General features: G+C 51.8%; 10 protein-coding genes across 10 annotated transcripts; 3 read left to right on the forward strand and 7 right to left on the reverse strand.

The window, feature by feature from the left end:
- Positions 1-2,114: 2,114 nt before the first annotated feature.
- On the forward strand, positions 2,115-3,730 carry P174DRAFT_445366 (metallophosphoesterase family protein). Its single transcript, XM_024828323.1, has one exon. The coding sequence runs from the start codon at positions 2,532-2,534 to the stop codon at positions 3,633-3,635; it is 1,104 nt and encodes a 367-aa protein (XP_024679050.1). The 5' UTR covers positions 2,115-2,531; the 3' UTR covers positions 3,636-3,730.
- A 215-nt stretch (positions 3,731-3,945) lies between these two features.
- Positions 3,946-4,226, reverse strand: P174DRAFT_424630 (uncharacterized protein; the record flags this gene model as incomplete). Its single annotated transcript, XM_024825211.1, has 2 exons — positions 3,946-4,051; positions 4,117-4,226. 2 exons carry the CDS (start codon positions 4,224-4,226, stop codon positions 3,946-3,948), a joined length of 216 nt encoding a protein of 71 aa, XP_024679051.1.
- A 267-nt stretch (positions 4,227-4,493) lies between these two features.
- On the reverse strand, positions 4,494-6,036 carry P174DRAFT_445367 (putative MFS monocarboxylate transporter). Its single transcript, XM_024828324.1, has 4 exons — positions 5,846-6,036; positions 5,562-5,799; positions 5,034-5,513; positions 4,494-5,013 (listed from the first exon to the last, which is right to left on the reverse strand). The coding sequence occupies exons 1-4, from the start codon at positions 6,013-6,015 to the stop codon at positions 4,609-4,611; spliced, it is 1,293 nt and encodes a 430-aa protein (XP_024679052.1). The 5' UTR covers positions 6,016-6,036; the 3' UTR covers positions 4,494-4,608.
- A 639-nt stretch (positions 6,037-6,675) lies between these two features.
- Positions 6,676-7,487, reverse strand: P174DRAFT_396030 (uncharacterized protein; the record flags this gene model as incomplete). The annotated part of the gene is made up of 3 exons (XM_024823717.1): positions 7,376-7,487; positions 7,210-7,321; positions 6,676-7,156 (listed from the first exon to the last, which is right to left on the reverse strand). Exons 1-3 carry the CDS (start codon positions 7,479-7,481, stop codon positions 6,676-6,678), a joined length of 699 nt encoding a protein of 232 aa, XP_024679053.1. The 5' UTR covers positions 7,482-7,487.
- Positions 7,488-8,178: 691 nt separating this feature from the next.
- P174DRAFT_424633 (Zn(II)2Cys6 transcription factor) lies at positions 8,179-9,505 on the forward strand (the record flags this gene model as incomplete). The annotated part of the gene is made up of 3 exons (XM_024825212.1): positions 8,179-8,346; positions 8,397-8,729; positions 8,780-9,505. The coding sequence occupies 3 exons, from the start codon at positions 8,179-8,181 to the stop codon at positions 9,503-9,505; spliced, it is 1,227 nt and encodes a 408-aa protein (XP_024679054.1).
- Positions 9,506-9,618: 113 nt separating this feature from the next.
- P174DRAFT_424634 (HAD family hydrolase) lies at positions 9,619-10,314 on the reverse strand (the record flags this gene model as incomplete). The annotated part of the gene is made up of 1 exon (XM_024825213.1): positions 9,619-10,314. One exon carries the CDS (start codon positions 10,312-10,314, stop codon positions 9,619-9,621), a length of 696 nt encoding a protein of 231 aa, XP_024679055.1.
- Positions 10,315-11,476: 1,162 nt separating this feature from the next.
- P174DRAFT_507168 (putative protein kinase) lies at positions 11,477-13,122 on the reverse strand. The gene is made up of 2 exons (XM_024831357.1): positions 12,420-13,122; positions 11,477-12,362 (listed from the first exon to the last, which is right to left on the reverse strand). Exons 1-2 carry the CDS (start codon positions 13,012-13,014, stop codon positions 11,590-11,592), a joined length of 1,368 nt encoding a protein of 455 aa, XP_024679056.1. The 5' UTR covers positions 13,015-13,122; the 3' UTR covers positions 11,477-11,589.
- Positions 13,123-14,025: 903 nt separating this feature from the next.
- Positions 14,026-16,444, forward strand: P174DRAFT_507169 (high affinity methionine permease). Its single transcript, XM_024831358.1, has 10 exons — positions 14,026-14,200; positions 14,250-14,514; positions 14,563-14,802; positions 14,846-14,941; positions 14,988-15,063; positions 15,109-15,295; positions 15,338-15,609; positions 15,657-15,793; positions 15,839-16,091; positions 16,137-16,444. Exons 2-10 carry the CDS (start codon positions 14,283-14,285, stop codon positions 16,372-16,374), a joined length of 1,731 nt encoding a protein of 576 aa, XP_024679057.1. The 5' UTR covers positions 14,026-14,200; positions 14,250-14,282; the 3' UTR covers positions 16,375-16,444.
- Positions 16,386-17,758, reverse strand: P174DRAFT_515552 (DUF3431 domain-containing protein). Its single transcript, XM_024832199.1, is given in 3 exon segments — positions 16,386-16,469; positions 16,517-16,871; positions 16,891-17,758. 3 exon segments carry the CDS (start codon positions 17,540-17,542, stop codon positions 16,412-16,414), a joined length of 1,065 nt encoding a protein of 354 aa, XP_024679058.1. The 5' UTR covers positions 17,543-17,758; the 3' UTR covers positions 16,386-16,411.
- A 257-nt stretch (positions 17,759-18,015) lies between these two features.
- Positions 18,016-19,329, reverse strand: P174DRAFT_396041 (putative oxalate/formate antiporter). Its single transcript, XM_024823718.1, has 3 exons — positions 19,133-19,329; positions 18,994-19,086; positions 18,016-18,941 (listed from the first exon to the last, which is right to left on the reverse strand). Exons 1-3 carry the CDS (start codon positions 19,278-19,280, stop codon positions 18,034-18,036), a joined length of 1,149 nt encoding a protein of 382 aa, XP_024679059.1. The 5' UTR covers positions 19,281-19,329; the 3' UTR covers positions 18,016-18,033.
- Between the last annotated feature and the right edge of the window lie 213 nt (positions 19,330-19,542).

The raw sequence follows: 19,542 nt of genomic DNA on the forward strand, positions 1-19,542 counted from the left end.
GTAAGCTGTAATTAGCGCCTATCTTAGCGCCATGTCTCCATCGAACCAAATTACCTTCTTGGCTTACAATTATCCGTGACTAGGTCAACGCGGAACTAGGGCACGGATAGTGAGACCACGTCAAGAATTGTCTTCTCCACATTTGATGTACTAGTACGGAGTACTAATGCCCCTTTTTATGCTTTTGTCTGTCCATGGAGTTCTCTGTGTGAAGCACAGAGTCTATGTATAAATAAACTTCTGTTCTTTGTTGTATATATGGAGTACAGTAGCCCTATAAGTTTCTATAGAACCATATCTTGCATATGTTTTTACTAGTATGTGGATGTATGGTTTTAAATAAACGAAGACTAGTGTTCTTGACTATAAATTCAGCCTAGGTCCATATTTCATGCTAACATTCATCCTTGCGATTTTAAATTGATGTTTCAAAAAGCACAGAAGGCATTGTAGACATTCATTGAACGGTAGAGTTATGATTAAATGATAATTCTACACTCCATATTATTCCAGACTGCCTAACACTACCAGTCTGTATATTTGACATTATTGGACAAATGCTGCCTGGTAGCAAAGTCGTTCTCACTGCATATAAGAGCTGCGAGGTGAAGGAAATCATAGATGCGCTTTATGAGTATCCTCTCCTGTATCGCACGACATGATTATGTACCGGTAACCAATGCGAAGGTGAAGACTGGCAAAAAATCATATTCTATATCTTCTTCCTCAATGGAGGGGTAGAAAGAAGAGCAATCTTTTGTCCAACGCATATACTGCAGAGGGCCAAGGTGGCTTTGAAATTCGAGTCTGATCCTAGCGATATTGAAAACCGCTTACTATTGAACGCCGGGAGCTTCTACTTTTTGTTAAGCACAGGCGTCTTCTAAGTTGGACGTAGTTCCGCTCGATATATAGTCAATCACTCCAAAGTCTCCATATCGTAATGAATCAAAGCCATATTCTAAAGAGTCCGCCCTGGAAAGAGTAGGAATAACGTAAAAGAGTTAGAGATAGTATACCGGGATCAGAAATAGTATTAAGGAATTGGGGTAGCAAATAATGATGCTCGTAGTTGTTTATATCATCAAGACGCTGGCAGAAAATATTTCAGCAGTATGAGGTGTCAGGCAGTCTCACGATGGCTTTTCCACACACTGAATACATGCAAGTGCACGGGGGCAGAGAGATATAGTATTTACACTAGGAAGGAGCTTCAAGTAACCAATATATATCTGCATGGCTGTATATTAATCCACTGGTATCAGTCCAGTCAGGATGGAAGCCTATCACACGTTTTATTTACCTCTCCCCATCAGCAGGGTTATATACGGGAACAATGTGCTGTCTGCAGAATCTGGGCCAGTACCTGTCAGGGTGGATCTCGGATTCATCTTTCCATCCGCTGTCCAATGCACCTAGATTACTTTGCTCGGCTACAATGATTGGAGTCTATGCTAACTTGCGGCTCCTGCAGAGCATGAATTATCCCCCGGCAGTTGATCTAGAAGAACTGGATACAAGACAAGCATCAAAGGAATATTGACGTGTACTCAGCGGAAGGTTCCCGGCAAAGCTTGGTACACTTGACTCTTTGCCCTCGATCCTGTAGCAGGAGGTTTGCAATATTTTTATTACTAACTGCGTACTTGGTAGATGCCAATCGGTCAAGTCCACATCGGACGGACAGAGATATGGATCGGCACTGCCTCGGTTATTCACCCGCAGAGAAACCGCAATAGAAAGAATATGATTCGGTTCTGTTGATCACTGACAGATTGTTCCTGATGCACGTGGACGCTAGAGTGGGTTCTGCACCGTTATTACAATCGTAGTGGCTTCGGCTACACATCGTAGGCTTCTTAGCAACCTTGATTTTCTCCGTCGGAGTCCCACTCTCCCGCCTGATAGTGCATCGTGACAATGCAGATTATGTGGGCTGAGGGCGTGACCGTGTCTATCACTGTGATTGATGGACAGATTCTGTCTCTTCACATGCTTGATTAACGTTGATTTTACTTTGGAAGTATTTAAACAAAATGGCAGCCCGCTGTATCGAGCACAGTGCAGAAGCAAACTCCGACTGCAGTGGGCAATATGGTGAGAAACACTCCGGTGATCACGGCATTGTCCGTCCTTGCGACTGGCGCATTGGCTGCGGTTGATTATCCTCCTATTCCCAGCGACTTGACGACTCCCTTCCAGCAGCGCCTTGCTGTGTATGGTCCTAATGGTAAGGCCTCGACCCAACCGCGACACGTGATCTGACGAACCCAGCTGTATCAATTGGATGGAACACATACGAAAAGCTGGACCAGAGCTGCGTCCAGTATGGCACTTCCAGTAGTGCGCTGACCTCCAAGGCCTGCTCGTCCATTTCAACGACGTATGCCACCTCGCGCACGTACTCCAACGTGGTGGTGTTGACCGGCCTCACACCCGCCACCACCTACTACTACAAGATCGTCGCGGGCAACTCGACGGTCAATCATTTCCTCAGTCCGCGAACTCCAGGTGATACTACTCCGTTTAGCATGGATGTTGTCATTGATCTTGGCGTGTACGGCAAGGACGGGTACACCGTTGCTTCAAAAAAAATCAAAAAGTCGGACATCCCGTACATCCAACCCGAGCTCAACCACACCACCATCGGCCGACTGGCCAGCACAATCGATGATTTCGAGCTCATAATCCATCCGGGAGATACCGCATATGCTGACGATTGGTATCTGCGTGTCGATAATCTCCTCACTGGCAAGGATTCCTATCAGTCGATCCTGGAGCAGTTCTACAACCAGCTCGCCCCCATCGCCGGCCGCAAGCCCTACATGGCCAGCCCAGGCAACCACGAGGCAGACTGCACTGAGATCCCGTACACGTCCGGCCTCTGCCCCGAGGGCCAGCGCAACTTCACCGACTTCATGCACCGCTTCGCCAACACCATGCCCAGGTCCTTCGCCTCGTCCTCCTCCAGCACCACCGCGCAGTCCCTCGCTTCCAAGGCCAAACCCCTCTCGAACCCACCCTTCTGGTACTCCTTCGAATACGGCATGGCCCACATCGTCATGATCGACACCGAAACCGACTTCCCCGACGCCCCCGACGGCCCGGACGGCTCCGCCGGTCTCAACGGCGGGCCCTTTGGCAGCACAACCCAGCAGCTCGACTTTCTCGCCGCCGACCTCGCCAGCGTCGACCGCACCGTCACCCCCTGGGTGATCGTCGCCGGCCACCGACCCTGGTACACCACCGGCGGCAGCGGCTGCGCGCCCTGCCAAGCCGCCTTCGAAGGCCTGCTATACAAATACGGCGTGGACCTCGGTGTCTTCGGACACGTGCACAACTCGCAGCGCTTCCTGCCTGTTGTGAATGGCACCGCCGACCCCAAGGGGATGAACGACCCCTCCGCGCCGATGTACATCGTTGCCGGCGGGGCGGGCAACATCGAGGGGTTGAGCAGTGTGGGCTCGAAACCGGCGTATACCGCCTTTGCATACGATGCTGACTATTCCTATGCGACGGTGCGGTTTCTGAATCGCACGAGCTTGCAGGTGGATTTCATCCGGTCGAATACCGGGGAGGTGCTGGATTCGAGTACGTTGTATAAGAGTCATAAGACGCGGTTTGTGGTGCAGTAGTTTTTATTTGCTCTGCTCGCTTCTCTTGCAGTGAGGATAATGTATATACAATGCAATGCGATGCGGTGGGTAAGGTAGAATAGTCAGCGACCAGTAATGTACATGAGACCTGCTCAGTTTGTCGGTCTTGTCTTGTGCCTTTGTCCATCCGCCAATAGTCATTATGTCGTGCGCTAGTCTCTAGTGTACTGGCGCTGCGTGTGCTCCAGGCACAGTCTGATCCAGTCGGTCAAAACTCGGTTGAATGTATGCGATCGAAGGTAGATGGTGGGTATATCGTGTGGTCAAGCGGGTAATGGCAAGGGAGAGGCTATTTGTCCACGTTCCAACGACGCGCATCCTCCGCCTCGCGCGCGTCTTGTTTCTTATTCCGGTAAAGGAGGTAGCAGCATACGCAGATGGCAATTAGGACAAGTCTGTCAATAGAAAAATCAAATCAGTACAGAGAACATTTTCTTCAGCTTAGAGCAAGTGAACGTACATTCCCACGATAATCCCCGGCACCCCTGTCTTGAGGAAATCGCTGACGGGTTTCTCGCAATTGGCAGAATTGACACTCGCATCGCAATCTCTCCGTAATAATATCGCCATTTTTCGGTAACACTTGACGCTGTGCTCTGCTGCTGTGCTATTGTACTGTTGTGCTGTGATGCAAATGCAGATGCGATCGTCAAGATTGACAACGGCCGACAAGGGAAAAGAACCAGAACCAGAAGATCCAAAAAAGGGGTAGACGGGTTTAAAACCAATGATGGCAGGCTGCGAAACAGGGTCGTAAACTGAAACCAGCATCCCTTGAGGCGAGACATTCTGCTACAAGGACACCAATAAAAACCGGCCAAAAACGCCGGTTGCATCGCCCGTCCACTTCGCGCGGCGCTAAGGAAGGGCTATGCTCCCCATAATTTATTACCGCCGACTATTATTATCTATTTGCGTCTACTCGGAGTAGACAAAGTGCGCTGCGGTACGGTTACCTTTTGGGGTTGGATTGATCATGTTTCATTACCACCAGAACCGGCCACAACTGCAACATCGCCCCTCCCACCATCAAACAGCCCGCAAACACCTGCGCCTTCAGGAAATTTGCCTGCGATAAATCCACCAACGCCCCCGCGATGGGCGTCCCCACCAGCGATCCAAACGAACTGATCCCCCACATCATCCCCATGCGCGTCCCCAGGTAATTCGGGTCTGGACACAGCGCCGGATGCCCGATGATCGCCGTCGGGGCCGTCACCAGCACCCCGCTGAGGAACCCCCAGTAGCAGGCCCAGACGATGAAGCCGGGAAGATTGGTCGCTGCGATCCAGGTGAACATGGCGAGTGCGGAACCGGCGACGCCGAGGCAGAGGATGGCGATCGGGGGATGTACGCGCTAAGGAGGTAGGGGACGACGCGGCCGAAGGCGGAGGCGCCGTTGATGATGGCGACCATGTAGAAGGAGAGGCTGCGGGTGGTGTGCAGCTGGGTGCGGGCGTACGAGGGGACGTAGAAGAGCGGGATGTAGTAGGCGAGCATGACGCAGGTGAGGGAGGTCGAGAAGAGCATGAAGGGGAGGTCGGTGAAGGCGCGCCATTCGATCATGCTGCGCGCGCGGGTCTTTTTGCCTGGTTTGCGGCAGAGGATGAGGATGCTGATGAGCCCTAAAAACAGATTGATGAAGCCGATGCTGCGGACTGTCCAGGGGAAGCCGATGCGCGGTTGCAGTTGCCGGAACATGATGGGGAAGACGACGCTGCCGACGCTGGAGCCGATGGCTGCACAGCCGATTGCGATGGGTCGTTTCGTTGTGAAGTTGCTCGAGATGACTACCATTGCCGGGATGTAGGCGATGCCGCCGCCGATACCGACGCAGAAGCCTTGCGCAAGGAGGATCTGACAGGGTTAGCCAGGGGGGCTAGGTTGACGAGGAGGATGACCTACCTGGTAGTACTGCGTGGCCAGACTGGTCATCATAATCCCAAAGACGACGAGTATCATTCCAACAGTGATCAGAACCCGCAGATAACCCGAATCAACCAGCGGACCGGTCACGACGCCAACCATGACGATCAATGTGGCCTGCACACTGCCCACCCAGGAAATGGACGACGGCGACTGCGATGTGAGCAGTACCGTCTGATAATACTCTTGGAATGCCCCATACGAAGCAAGCAGTCCCCTGTTCATCAGCTAGGGTCCATCGTGACGGGTACTCGTAGACTCACCATGAATTTACAAACACACAGAACCCAGCGAGTACACTGAGCCACGCTTGTAGTCCCCCGTTTGAAACCGGTGCCACTGGCTCCACGACCTCAACACCATCTTGTCCTTGTACTGGGGCAGGTTCATCCTGATATAGTGAAGGAGGATCCGTCCCTTCGATTGTCCCCATGCCGCTTGTCGAATTCCTTTTCAGGACGCATGAGGACCCCAACTAGGGAATATGGAGAAGCTGACATTATAAAGGGTAATCGGGGGAGGACCCCGACTCCCCGCAGTGGAGTTTTGGAGTTTGCCGTTTTCCCGTGGGGTAATGTTGACCATGACTAATGAGGGCCACGGCTCAAGGATGGCATTTTCATATACCTGGCAGTATAAATCTGATCATTGCCTTGATTGTAGAATCGATGGCAGTAGACAATAGCAGGAATGAATAGTGCTGGATGAGATTTCTACTATGCAGCGTAGATGTGACAGCGGCACATTGCATCTGAGGATTTGCTAGAAAGACCATCCTGCCGGCGCTACCCGCACGGAACCGCTTTCGGAGGGTCCCGAAATCGGGTTTTGTAGTAGAAATCGATAGTTCCACTTGCAACGGCGATAGCTGTGAGTGAATCTGCATAGGGGCTGTGTAGGGAAATTTGGCTTATTTCAGGACCACACAGTATCCTTATACTCTCCAAGCAAGCGCCGGACGGCGGTTTCTCGGTATCTGTTTCATCGTCCCAGATTAGCTATTCTCGACGAGGATTAGCCTTGGTCATTTGTGGACTTGTGTTTCTACAAAAAAGGTATAGACACAAAACGAAGCTCCATCAATCAATGTAATTCATATCGAACTGTGGATGAAGACGCCAGTTCCGAGCGCGGATTTGAGGAGGCAAGTTCCACCGGGTCCTGACGGTCTGACATACATCTCTGACAATGGCCGAGTGTGATTCATTCTCCGCTCTCGATGCCGTCGTAGGATATAAAAGAATACACCTGCTCCTACGGCAAAGGCACTAGAGGAACACTTACTCCAATCCCGATCTTTGCCTTGTTCGAGTCCAGATTGACCCGAGTGACCCCATCGAACTTGCTGGGGCAACGTCGAAGTTGAATCAAATGAAGATGATGTCGATGTCTGTAACACACTTGTCGACTTGGGAAGGTCGGACGCCTCCCAAATGAGCGGAATCCTATCGGCGTAGACAGTTAGGGGTGTCGGGAGGGTACTGGTGGCTATAATACCAGATGCCGCCAGTGTGACAGTCTCCTTTTGCAGGGAGGACACCGCTGCATTAATGGCCGCCGGCGTAGTAGCCATACTTCTAGTCAAGTAAGCATACATATAACGTCAAGTTCTGTCTGACGCGCTTACAAAGGACAGCAAATCGCTCCACTGGTGCTACTTGTTATCTCAATTCCATTCCATGATTCGGATAATTGACCCGCTGTAGCCCATCCACCGGGGTAGTACAGTCCCGGAGAATCTATTTGACTATCAGTAAGCTCATCAGTGCATTTCTTCAGACAAGTTGACATACAGCAGTATGTCCCCCAGTATGTAGGAGAAAGAAGCAGCAATCTTAGCATCGTGCCCGTTGGAGAACATGTTTGATCAGGTCCATCAAACCAGTGCCCATAATACATAGTTGTTTATGGTATCCCATTCACCTCGTAGACAGCTGTCAATAAAGTCTGCAGGCAAGCAGTTGGGGGAATAAAAAGAGTGGTTAGTGCCCTCAGTTAAAGTAGCTCGCCATGCTGACCGATGTCGCCATTTTGAGGATTTCAGTCTATGACATCTTCATAATGACAAACGAACAGGATGGATTTGGACATTTAGCCATTCTAGTTCTCACTGTTGCACTGTGGGATGCGACAATGGCATACATAGCGCTGTGATGGACGCTTAGATCTCTCATCTAAGATTGGAGAGACAAATAACATGCGGTTAGGCAGCCCACGACCTTCGGAATTCTGAGTTATAACCAATTAGAGTATTGGTTTATGGGTGGCCTGAGTTAAAGCCTTCTGGGTGATCTTTGATCATCTTGAGCTTCATGGGTGTCGATCTCCGGAAATATATATAAGCCCACTCGGGATAGGACGACCCATCAACACGCTTGAAAGAGACATATTCTCTTGTCGCTCCTTTTATGAGACAAGCAATAACCGTAATCTGGACAAAATGAAATACTGATGCGGCGATGCCTGCAGTAAAGTATTGTGCCAAAAGGTGGATGATTCCTCGTATTCATGCCACGTGATCGCCGACGAGGCAGATCGTGGCGATGCTGAACTGGACCAGAATCATCCAGTCTACCTTCTCAACATCGACAACAATATGGTTGCAACCCAGGTTATGACCTCGTCTTCTGTCGATATCCGCTCATGGCAGACCGTGTTCCGTCTCCCGCCACCTGACCGACCTCAGTCACCACCGTATCATGCCCGACGACCACATAAAAAGTCCCGCACAGGCTGCGTCACCTGTAAGCGGCGGAGAGTAAAAGTAAGCTTCAACCGCAGAGTGTGAATGTATACTCATAGGAACGTATGCAGTGCGACGAAACTAGGCCTTTTTGCAGGCGATGCGAGAAGCTGGGTGCTCCTTGTAGCTATGGTGGTTCTCCCCAAAGTCAGGCCCTTCAGAAGATGGAAGAACCAGACGGCACCGTGTTCTCTCTGTCGCTAAAGGATCTGGAATCGATGGTCAACCAGGCTTTGGCGACAGACTCGGACTGTCTTGAGATTGGCGCACTCAAAACGGCCAATGACACTCGGCCCATAACGGTCGTAGCGTTTCAGCACTTTATGAACTATTCAACAGACGCCGTTGGCCATCCTTCCATTCGACATGTCATGAAGAGCGATATGATTCGCGTCGCCTTTGGGGTGAGTCCCTTATCTACAGGAATACTTGCAAGCAGTACTGATGTGTCTAGTGTCCCCATCTAATGTACACAATACTAGGCGTCGGCAGCCTGCATCTCAGCCGGATCCGTCCGCAGAATCAAACCTGGCGACTCGCAGAAATCTACTTTTGGCAGCAGGCAATCAAGGCATATCAAGCCGCGCTATCATCAAAGGTCTCCCCGCAAAATGTGGACGCTCTGCTCTCAACCTGCATGTTCATGGGCATTACGTCCGTCTGCCCCGATCGCTTCGAACCTACCGACTCGTGGGTTCTAACGAACGCACCGGGAGCAATGAACTGGCTTTGCCTGCAGAGCGGCATCCGCACCATCATCCAGCTCGCTGGGCCGTACATACAGTCTAGCATCTGGGCATCGGCATTCCAGCAGACTCACAAGGAAGAAGTACAGTTGTACGAGGAGGGTGTCACCCAGGGCCGCGAGGGTCTTGACCCTGACCTGGCCGATTTATGTGGGGTCGATGACTCGACCACCGCATCGATGAATCCGTACTATGAGCCTCTTCGGCTGCTGGCTGCCACATCCCACTTGGAAAAGAACCTGAAAAATGCAGCTCAATGCGCGTCTTTCATGGGCAGACTGGAACATAATTTCCTTGCACTCCTGAGGGAGAGAGACCCGCCCGCGCTGTTGATCCTGGCGCAGTGGATGGGTCGCATGTGTACGCTGTCCGAATGGCAGCCCTGGGTAGAGGGCGGATCCGCGGCGAATGCAAGGCTATCTGCATGTATCTAGAGCACAGCGCCGACCCCCGGATTCAGAGGCTGCTTCGCTTCCCGGCAAGCGCCTGCGGATACAACTTGGCATATGCTTAATACCAACTCTATTCTGTATCCAACCCTCTGCATCTACTCCTTGACCGCAATCTCAAGAACCTCCGCCAACGAATCCACCGCATAATCCGGCCCGAACGATTCACACTCCTCCTTATCGCCCTGCCCAAACCGACACCAACATCCCCTCGCCGCGATATTGCGCGCATACTTCAGATCCGTAATCGTATCCCCAACCATCAGCACCCTGCTAGAGTCTAGCTCAAATCCCTCCCCGTATACCCCCTTCAACCGCGGCAAGAGCACCTCCGTGAAACTCGCCGCGTCCGGCTTCCTCTTCGCCCCCGGCGTCCCATCCCCGATGATCAGCATCTCGGGAACAAACTCCGCTAGCACCATTCGCTCCAACGCCGTCTTAATCGCTGGAACGGCCTTATTACTCACGATCGCGATGGGGATCCCTCGCGAATGAAGTCCCGCAAGTAGCTCACGCAGACCCGGGAACGGTTTCGTGAATTTCTCCTCGTGCGCCGCGTAGAGGGAGCGGTAGGTCGCGACCCATTCTTCCTCGTTGAAGGTTGATGGATCGGGGTGGAGCGCGCGGAAGGTCTCTGGTAGCCCGGCGCCGGTGGCCATCAGCCGGCGGGCTTTGGCATAGGGGATTTCGCAGGTGGGGAGGAGGGTGGTGAAGGTCAGGGTTGCGGCGTGTTGGATTGCTTCGCGGGTGTCGAAGATTGTGCCATCGAAGTCGAGGATGACGAGGTTGGTCATTGTACTCCGTAGTATTAGGGATCGTGTTAGATGGAATGGGGATGATGCTGAAGATGAGATGTTTATCTGGGAAGATGTGAGTCAAAAGGTGGGCTGTTTGACGATCATTTACGTCCAGGGGCCGAGGCTATTTTAAGATAGTGGATCCTCGGCATTTCCCCGATATAAATAGCAGATCACGTCCGTGATATTTGTTATAGCAATGCCTATGTCATCTTATTCGAAAATACTAAAAAGGATCCCGTATGAAGTCAGAAAAAAGCGCGGAATTGTCTGATATGCTTTCATAACTAATGAGTTTCACACCGGCCAAGAAAACTCATCCTCCACCCCATCTCAGATTGGGGGTACAGGATATCTCCTCAACAATCGGCAGCTCATTGAACCATACTGAATCTATATGCCGTTGGGAAACACCTCTTCATGGATATCATCGATGAGAACCACTAGCAGGAGCCAGATCCGAAGTCTTCATCATGCCTGTTTTCGTAACGGGCATCGGTTTTCTTGTCATATTGGTATTTCATCAGGGGAAGCGAAGGGTAGTTCAGGGAGTTCTGGCTGCACGATTGCAAGGTATCTTTATCCCATAACTTTGTAGTTGAACAATCATGTACCAGACTGATTCAGTCTCCTGAGTGTGATAGTTATTCCATACGCCGGAACCCCCCACAGTTCGGGAGTATGGCCCTTGAAAGCAACTCCGTCTTCAGGTGTCGGTCTGCCTCGACGAGGTCAAAGCCTCTCCTGGCCACAATGGTGATAAAGACTAACCAGATGGCAGACGTTTCCTTGGCTTGGCAAGTCGTATTATTTAGGATCGAGTGTCGTAATCCTCACTGGCCGTACTGTCTTTCTGCTTTCTGAATGGTGCCATGCTCGTGTGGATGATTAGAATCAAAATGTTTCTTGTGGCTATCTCATCTTCCCCATGGGTTCTTCTGAAGCTGGAGCGCCCGAAGAGATGAAAGGCCTCTTCTCCCAGAGTCCATGGCCTAGAAGTCAAGCTTACAAGTCAAGTCTAATAAATATAAGTGTATAAAGCTACCTTATATGAGTCAGAAAGGGTATTTGTCGGTCCACCTACAATGCTGTGGATACGTCAAGGCACCCCAGGCTCAACAGCACAGTTATACAATCTGACACACAGATATACCCAGTGCTCTGACAGATATGGCGGAGTTAAACTCGCTATGGAACCGTGGTACAAGAATAAGCATAATGCGAATCTCCTCAAGGGAACAACAATGCTGGTAACCCCTAGTGAACATGCCTTCAATTCTCATCAAGACGAAACCATTCATGTTCTAGAACTTCTGCCGCCGTCAACCGCCGGCTAGGCTCATATTGTAAAATCTTCTTCAAGAGGTTCACCAATTGTTCAATGTCATCGGGGGGAATCTCTCTGCTAAACTCTTCGCCTGGCCCCAGGTCCCAATAATGCAATCCTCGTCGTAGCGCCAAGTCTATCGACGGGCGCTCGACCGAGAGGTCCGATTGTTCCTTGGCCAACGCGTCAACCGGGACCGCTCGACCAAGTGAGTCCGTTTCATCTTTGAAGAACTCCTTCCTGTGCTTCCAAGTCGTAGACCACCACGGCTCTGGCAGTGCGCCAAGCATCTCAACCATGTGAAAGAGGTGACTGTCGTCATCGTCGTCAAACATGTCGAAGAGTTTTCTGCCCGTACGTATCTCGAAGAGGGTGCAGCCGAGTGCCCAGAGGTCACTTCCGAATCCTGGTGTATTCTCTAAGACAAGTTCGGGGGAACGATAACTCTCAGGGATACCAAGCTCCTCCGGTGGGTTTGTGACATCGTAAGACTCTCCGAAGTCGATCAGAAGGATCTCATCTACAACGTACGGCAGCGGAACATTGCGAAACTTGACCGGGCGGACGAGATATTTGGGCGCGGTTGGATCAGAGGGAGTCTCCCCTGACTCAGTGAAAACTTCTACCTTAACGGGCTCTCCCAGGATTTTGAGTACTTCATCCTCTGGTAATCCGTCAAGGCCCTCAACTTTCAGGAGAATATTTGACGGCGTGAAGTCTGCTGCCAGTCAGTTCCAACCATGCAGTGTGGCTTGTGGGAACTTCGGGAACTTACCTCCGTGACATATACCATGACTATGCAATGCGGCCATGACCTCTGTAGCTTGTCGAGCCATTTTCCGCAAGCTTCGGTCCGGGTCTTCAAATTGTTGAGCTATAAGAGAGACACGCGGTCCCGCCACAGGATACACGAAGCAAAGGTGTGACCCGTTTGGGCCTTCAATTCGAAACTGGTCGAACGGAAGGCAGATGTGCTTTTGTAACCCGACTGCTCGAAGTCGTTCCACTCGAAGCTCCGGGCAGTCGTCTTTAGAGTAATCGGCCATAAGAATCTTCAGCGCCACATAATGGGGTACGCCGTTGCGCAGGATCTGACACAACCAAACGTTGGCGAACCCCCCACTGCCTAGCTTGTGAATGACTCGGTATTCACCTTCTCGACCTAGATGATCGCCAAGCTGAACAACATGATGACCACCAGGCTCGTAATCCCAGATTTTCTCCAGCCCGAATGGGGCCATATCGATGTACAAACCATTGAATGGACGCTCGTCATACTCTTCCTCCGACTGAGAGAAGATCGGAGATTCAGGCGCGTAGTCTTCGTGGTCCGACATTGTGAGCATAGATCTTCGAACTGTTGAGGGCATGAGACACCGGTCTCCTAGAATGTGGAAGGCCAGGAGTCAAATTGCGAATTGACAATGTCCAATTCATCTTCCACATAGATACCACATAAACTGGCGACTTTATAGTGGTGTTCAACAAGTAGTGGAGAGGCGGGGCAATGGCAGAGGATAATCGATATAGGACCACACACTGAATTGGCGCCGGGGTATAGAACGAAGCGCTACACCGTCCAATCAAAGAACTAAGCAGGAAGGGCCATTGTTTGACATACGGAATATATCAATCGATCGTAGGACAACAGGGACATGGATCCGTGGAAGACGCTGCTACGCTCCTGCAAACTCACACGTCACTATCAGCATGGGCAGCTCCACACAGATTTATGCTCATGAACAGCATTCAAACCTTGGCACATCAGAACACATAGGATTGTTTCTGTCGCACTGGCAAGCCGACATGAACGGCGCATACCTCTAGGAAGCTCTGACCCAGAGGTCTAGGACGCAAGAACCAGGCAACGGCTTCAGTTCTGTTGGGACTCCTCTGATTTGATTGCATAGGCCGTTGAAACTCATAGCTGTTTGTTGGACATTGTGTTCTCCGTATCTGTATTTCCTGTTGCTTTTATTGTCTTGCCTTTGCCAGAGTGGTGTTCATAGGCTATATCGAATCACTGCACAGTCCGATGTGTATTTGTCAAATCGCATACTTGTTTCCTGAAATTATTACCTTATTTTGGTGTGACAGACTTAATTCAGTTAGGGACTTCGAGGCGCTGATATTGATTCGTCAATGCTAAAAGATCGTGCGGATTGCGACATTGACCCTAGTGGTAGACCCCTCATGCTACCATCATACTCTGCAATCATGCAATCCCCTTGGCAAGTAAACACCTTGATTTTATTGGAGTCTTCAGAGGGGATGCCAAGTGCATATTCGTAGAATTGATATCGTTCAACTAATAATCAGCATTTAGGTCGCATTGCCGGGAGCTGCGAAGCAGACCAACAAATATTGGGCGGAGTATAAAGACAAATTAAGATGGGCTTTACACACATAAGGACATTCTACTTGACAGTCTAAATTCTCTGCCAATGCTAGGCGGGCCGTCCTATCGTTATCTGAGTTCATAGAAATTTTATCAGCTTCGGTCGTACAGCATCACGTCATTGTGCCAGGTGATGAGCACCCTATGTTACACTCATCAGGGGATAAATAGTTCGACCTCCTACTCCATTTTCTGAATAGCACTCACTGGTCTACCCTCTAGTTTACTAATCCATCCAAAATGGGGTTCGAACCCAAGTCCGAGCAAAATGGTCAATCTGATGCTTCGAGCTTGAGCAGTGCTGACCTGCAATACACTGCTCAGGCCGGTGCCAACTCCTCTTTGCCAACCTATCAAGAGGCCAGCGGTGCGCCGGTCGAAGTCGTTTCACCGTTGGGATACTCGGTCGGTTGGATTACAGTCATCTTCCTCAATCTCAGCAAGATGATCGGAACTGGTGTCTTTTCCACCCGTATGTCCTCCGTCTCGTGTGATCCAGTTCCTGGACTGACAGCTGCAGCATCAACCGTCCTCAAAGGTGCCGGGTCCGTTGGCCTGGCATTGTTCTACTGGGTCATTGGATTCTTCATGGCCGGTAGCTCGCTCGCCGTCTATCTGGAGTTTGCCTCGTACTTTCCCAGTCGGTCCGGGTCGGAGGTGGTTTATCTCGAACAGGCGTATCCGCGGCCAAAGTATTTTCTTCCGACTGTCTTTGCAATGCAGTCGGTTTTGTTCTCGTTTAGTAGTAGTAATGCGATTGGTATGTGCATCAGTTCCTGGGTCGATCATATCTGACCGATCAGTCCTCGCGCAGTATCTTTTCCGACTAGCGGAGGCGCAATCCACGCCGTGGAAGCTCAAGGGTGTTGCGGTGGCTTCATATAGCGTTGCAGTGCTAGGTGAGATCACATATACTGACAATATTAAGGGTGCTAACGGTATTAGTCCTGGCATTCAACACGAAATGGTCGCTGCGTTTCGCCAACGCCATTGGCTTCGTCAAACTCGTCACATTGATCTTGTATGTTTATCCGATTCCATAAAAGAAACAAAGCTCACTGGTTAGCATCGGTATCACCGGCCTAGTTGTCCTTGGGGGCCACACTAAGATCGAAGATCCCAAGGCCAACTTTCGCGACGCCTTTGAGGGTAGCTCCTCTGCCTCAGTGTACGGTGCGACGAATGCACTGGTCAAGGTAGCCTTCTCGTACGCGGGATTCGAGAATGCATTCAACGTGGTGAATGAAGTCAAGGTATGTCATGTTCGAGCTTCGGATATTCAGTACTCATTCCAGCAGAACCCAGTCAAAACATTACGGTGGAGCGCGCCGCTGTCCCTCCTGCTGGTAGCAACCCTCTACATGCTCGCCAACATCGCCTATTTCTCCGCCGCAACAAAGGAAGAGATTCTCGGCTCAAAGGTCGTAGCGGCAAGTATCTTCTTCCAGAAAGTCTTTGGGACGAGCAGTGCGTCACGAGCCCTGAACTTTCTCATCTGTCTCAGCGCATTCGGGAATCTGCTTGCCGTTCTCATCGGGCAGTCCCGTCTTCTCAGAGAATGCGGAAGGTAGGTCTCTAAATAGCACGACTGAGCGCCGTCGCTAACAAGACCAGACAAGGAGTCCTCCCATTCACCAAGTTCTGGACCTCGACTCGTCCATTCGGAACACCGCTTGGCCCGTACGCGCTGAAATGGGCCTTGACTGTTCTCATGATTCTAGCTCCGCCAGCCGGTGACGCCTTCAATTTTGGTGGGTTCCCCCCTTGAAGATATGAAGGCTATGCTGACGTCGCAGTCGTCGATCTGGGCGTCTACCCCTCCAACGCCTTCGCCTTATTCCTCGCCATTGGACTATTGCTTACCCGTCGTCACCGCAAGCGCCACAACATCCCGCCTTCAGGGTATAAGGCGTGGGACGTGGTGGTCGGCTTCTCCATCCTCTCAAACCTGTACATGGTTGTCGCGCCATGGTATCCGCCAACGACGGGGGCCAACGGAGGGGATGTGAGTTTCTGGTATGCGACGTACTGCGCCGTGGGCTTGGGAATGTAAGTTTCTTCTCTATCGTGCCGAGTGCAATGCTAATGACGTAGTATTGGGCTCTGTGGGGTGTATTACTACGTCTATATCAAGGTGTTGCCGCGGCTGGGTGGGTATACGTTCCGGCAGGTTATCCTGCAGATGGAGGATGGGGCGACGGCGCATAAATTGGTCAAGGTTCCGAATGAGCAATTGAGGGCTTGGGATGCGGAGCATGATGCTACGGGTAGAGAGCGAGGCAAGGACGAGGCTGTTAGTACGGCTGTCGATTTCAAGCACGATGGCACATAGTTACCGTTGTCATTATATACATACGATTCGATCCCTTCTATAAATGTGAATGGGTCTCTCCCCAGTCGGCAGGTAACTTCAAATCCTTGGGCAAACTATACTCCCCCGACAACTCCCCGGACTCGTACAACGCAGATCACACCGTCCGTACAACCGACAATAACACTCATCGGCCCTTGGGCACGCCTGCTCATTCAACCGCCCCAAATCCACCCCATTCCCAGCCCCAGCCCCAGCCCCAGCCCCAGCCCCCAGATCAATAAACAGAATATGCCAAATATACGACAAAATCCGCCCAGCAACCCTATCATCCGGCGGAGCCGCTCCCCTTCGCCGCGAAGAACCAGCCCCCTTTCCATCAAGCAACCACTGCCGCAACGCAACATACTCCCCCCGCGAATGCCGCCAGATATTCTTCCTCGCGACAACAAACTGCGCACAGCACTGCGACCGCACCGCATCATTCCGCCCGAGCTTCGCAGCAAGGTACCCTCCCCCTCATCCCCACCAAACAACACCCCAGCGCCGCCGGCAGCGCCGTATCCGACGCCGCGCGCGCACTCCACGGCTCAAGGACAGACTGTACGCGATTCTCGAGACTCCCCTGCGGCACGGCCGATGCGGCGCACGTGCTCACGCTCCAGTCGCAGCGGAGATTATGGTACCCGTGTTGTTCCAGCGCGGCGGGGATATTGAGCGAGGCGAGGAGGGCGGCGTTATCGTAGGCCGGGTGATCGTTGTGCCAGGCGAAGCGGGAGCCGTGTACGAAGACGGCCCCTGCGGGTGGGATGGTGTCGTAGTTGTCTATCAGGAAGGTGAGATAGGCCATTGCTTCGTGGCCGCGGTTCGCGGGGACTTGGAGCGTGGATGCGGTGGGGTTGGGACCGTCGACGGTATAGATGCAGAGGTGGTAGGTTTTGGAGAGGGGGTCGAGCCAGGAGGGATCACCGTCTGCTGTGACGCGGGAGACCACCAGGGCTGGTTTGGTGGTTTTGCTTAGGCCGGGGCATCTTCCGCGTGAGGGCGGGATGGGCGAGGAGGATTTGTAGCGGATGTGCGTCCATGGGAAGGTCTTGATTGTGGAGGAGGGGCGGTTGAGGAAGAGGAGGAGGAAGATACCGCCCAGGACGGTGAGGTGGAAGAGAGCGCGCAGTGTTTTGCGTCTCATCGGGGGCAATCTCTATCGTATATCGTCCATTGTATGAGGTTTGGGAGGATGTGACTGTTGGGATATTCTCATCCGGGCGATCCGCGGTCAGTGAACCAGAAGGAATGCACCGCCTCATTCCAGCGTTCGTCTACACAGGGAGGATCCCACAGAAAAAAGGCGTAAAACATCGATCAGACGGACGGATTCGTCAACCACAAAACCAGAGAAATCAAAGCATAATCGTTTCTATGCCTACTTCTTCTATTCAAGGGTCCATCTGATCAACTCTTAGCTTGGACAAGCTCATGCGGAGCCTCGACAAGCCACACAGCTTCGCTCTGATTGGTTTATCACCATGCAGAGAGCTTGGCATTACCTTATCGGGTTAGTAATGTCTAGGCATGGAATACTTCTAGAAGCCTGCCCAATTAGGAATGTGCACTATTTGTATCAAAGTGCTCTAGATGATGTATTTTTGTCTAACCTCTATTAAGACACACAGGATGGGTTCAAAACTTTGTTTTGAGTTGCCAACCCCCTGCAACACCCCTGGCAATCACAAACGCCACAAATGACGCCAGATACAACACCCCTCCAAACACAATCAATCCCCAGTACTCCCCATGGTTATACTCCTGGATCGCACCCGCGATAGGAATCGCCGTCAACGTCCCTATACTCACCAGCGTAAAGGTTGTCCCGTTGCGCTTGCCATAGTCCTCCGTCCGGCAAACCTGCGAGATACACACGGGTGTTAAACTAATCGCCGCACCGCTCCAGAACCCGAAGCAGGTCGCGTAGGCGATGATGGCGCCGTCATTATCCCCGGCGGTATACCACAGCGCCAGGGTCAATACGGCGCATACTAATGCGGTCAGCGACATGATGTTGAATCGGCCGACGCGGTCAGCAAGCAACCCGGGCAACGCGCGGCCGGGGATCGCGCCGACGTTCAGGAACACGCTCAGCTTGTAGGCGAGGGACGAGTCCATGCCGGCGTGGAGTCCGTACGACGAGATGTAGGTGTATGGTATGAAGACGGCAAACTCCACTAGCCAGACTGCGAGCGTGGTGGCTGCGTACTTGGGCTCACGGAGGGCTTTGAAGTCGACTGCCATTCCGGCTTGATGATTGGGTGGGAGTCGGGTGCGAAGCAAAAGGCAGGCGAGCGCGCATAGCACGAAGCAGATGATTCCGATGATACGCAGTGCCCAGGTGAACCCGAGCGTAGGGCCGAGGTAGAGAATGATCAAAGGGAAGAAGACTCCGCCCAGTCCGCCGGCGGTGCAGGCTATCCCTGTGGCTAGACCACGACGGACGTTGAACCAGTGGCCGACGGCTGCGATGGCTGGTGTGAAGAGGCAGCAGGAGGAGATGCCGCCAAGAACGCTGAAGGAAAGGAAGATTTGGTAGTATTCTGTGGTTGTTTGTCAGCTTGCCTGATACGAGACTGGAAGGCAGGGACGTACCTGTACTCTCGCTGAAGAAGAAAACGGCCAACACAATGCCAATCGAACCCGGCAGGACAACTGGAAGCACGCCTCGACTGTCAAAGATGGGGCCTGTAACTATTAGAAAGGGCCAAACGCGAGGGCAGGGCCTACATACCAACTTGCGCACTGCCAAAGTATAAGAAGAAACTGAACACTCCAAAAATCCATCCAACGCTCGAGGGAGAGTATGAGGCAAGTTGATGCTCCGCTGTCCATGCATGCAGCACCCCTATTGTATTCAAAAGACCCATAGATGGGATCATTGCACACCATGATCCGACTACTACCAGCCAGGCCCGAAGGCCCCCTCGGGAAACTTCTCGTCAATGGAATCATTAGAATATTGTCCTTCTCTTTGGATATGGGGCCTGTACAGGCTGTTTGGTTGTTTTTCGACAGCAGTCATATTCTCATCTCTTCCTCCGTGTTGAGATTCGCAGTACCATCAGAATTCGGTAATCGCTAGTCCACGTATAAACTAGACAAAGCCAATGAAGACCCAATTCTTCCCAATTGAGCCGCAAT

This window comes from Aspergillus novofumigatus, assembly GCF_002847465.1.
Source record: "Aspergillus novofumigatus IBT 16806 chromosome Unknown P174scaffold_8, whole genome shotgun sequence".
In the NCBI taxonomy this organism is placed as follows: Eukaryota; Fungi; Ascomycota; class Eurotiomycetes; order Eurotiales; family Aspergillaceae; genus Aspergillus; species Aspergillus novofumigatus.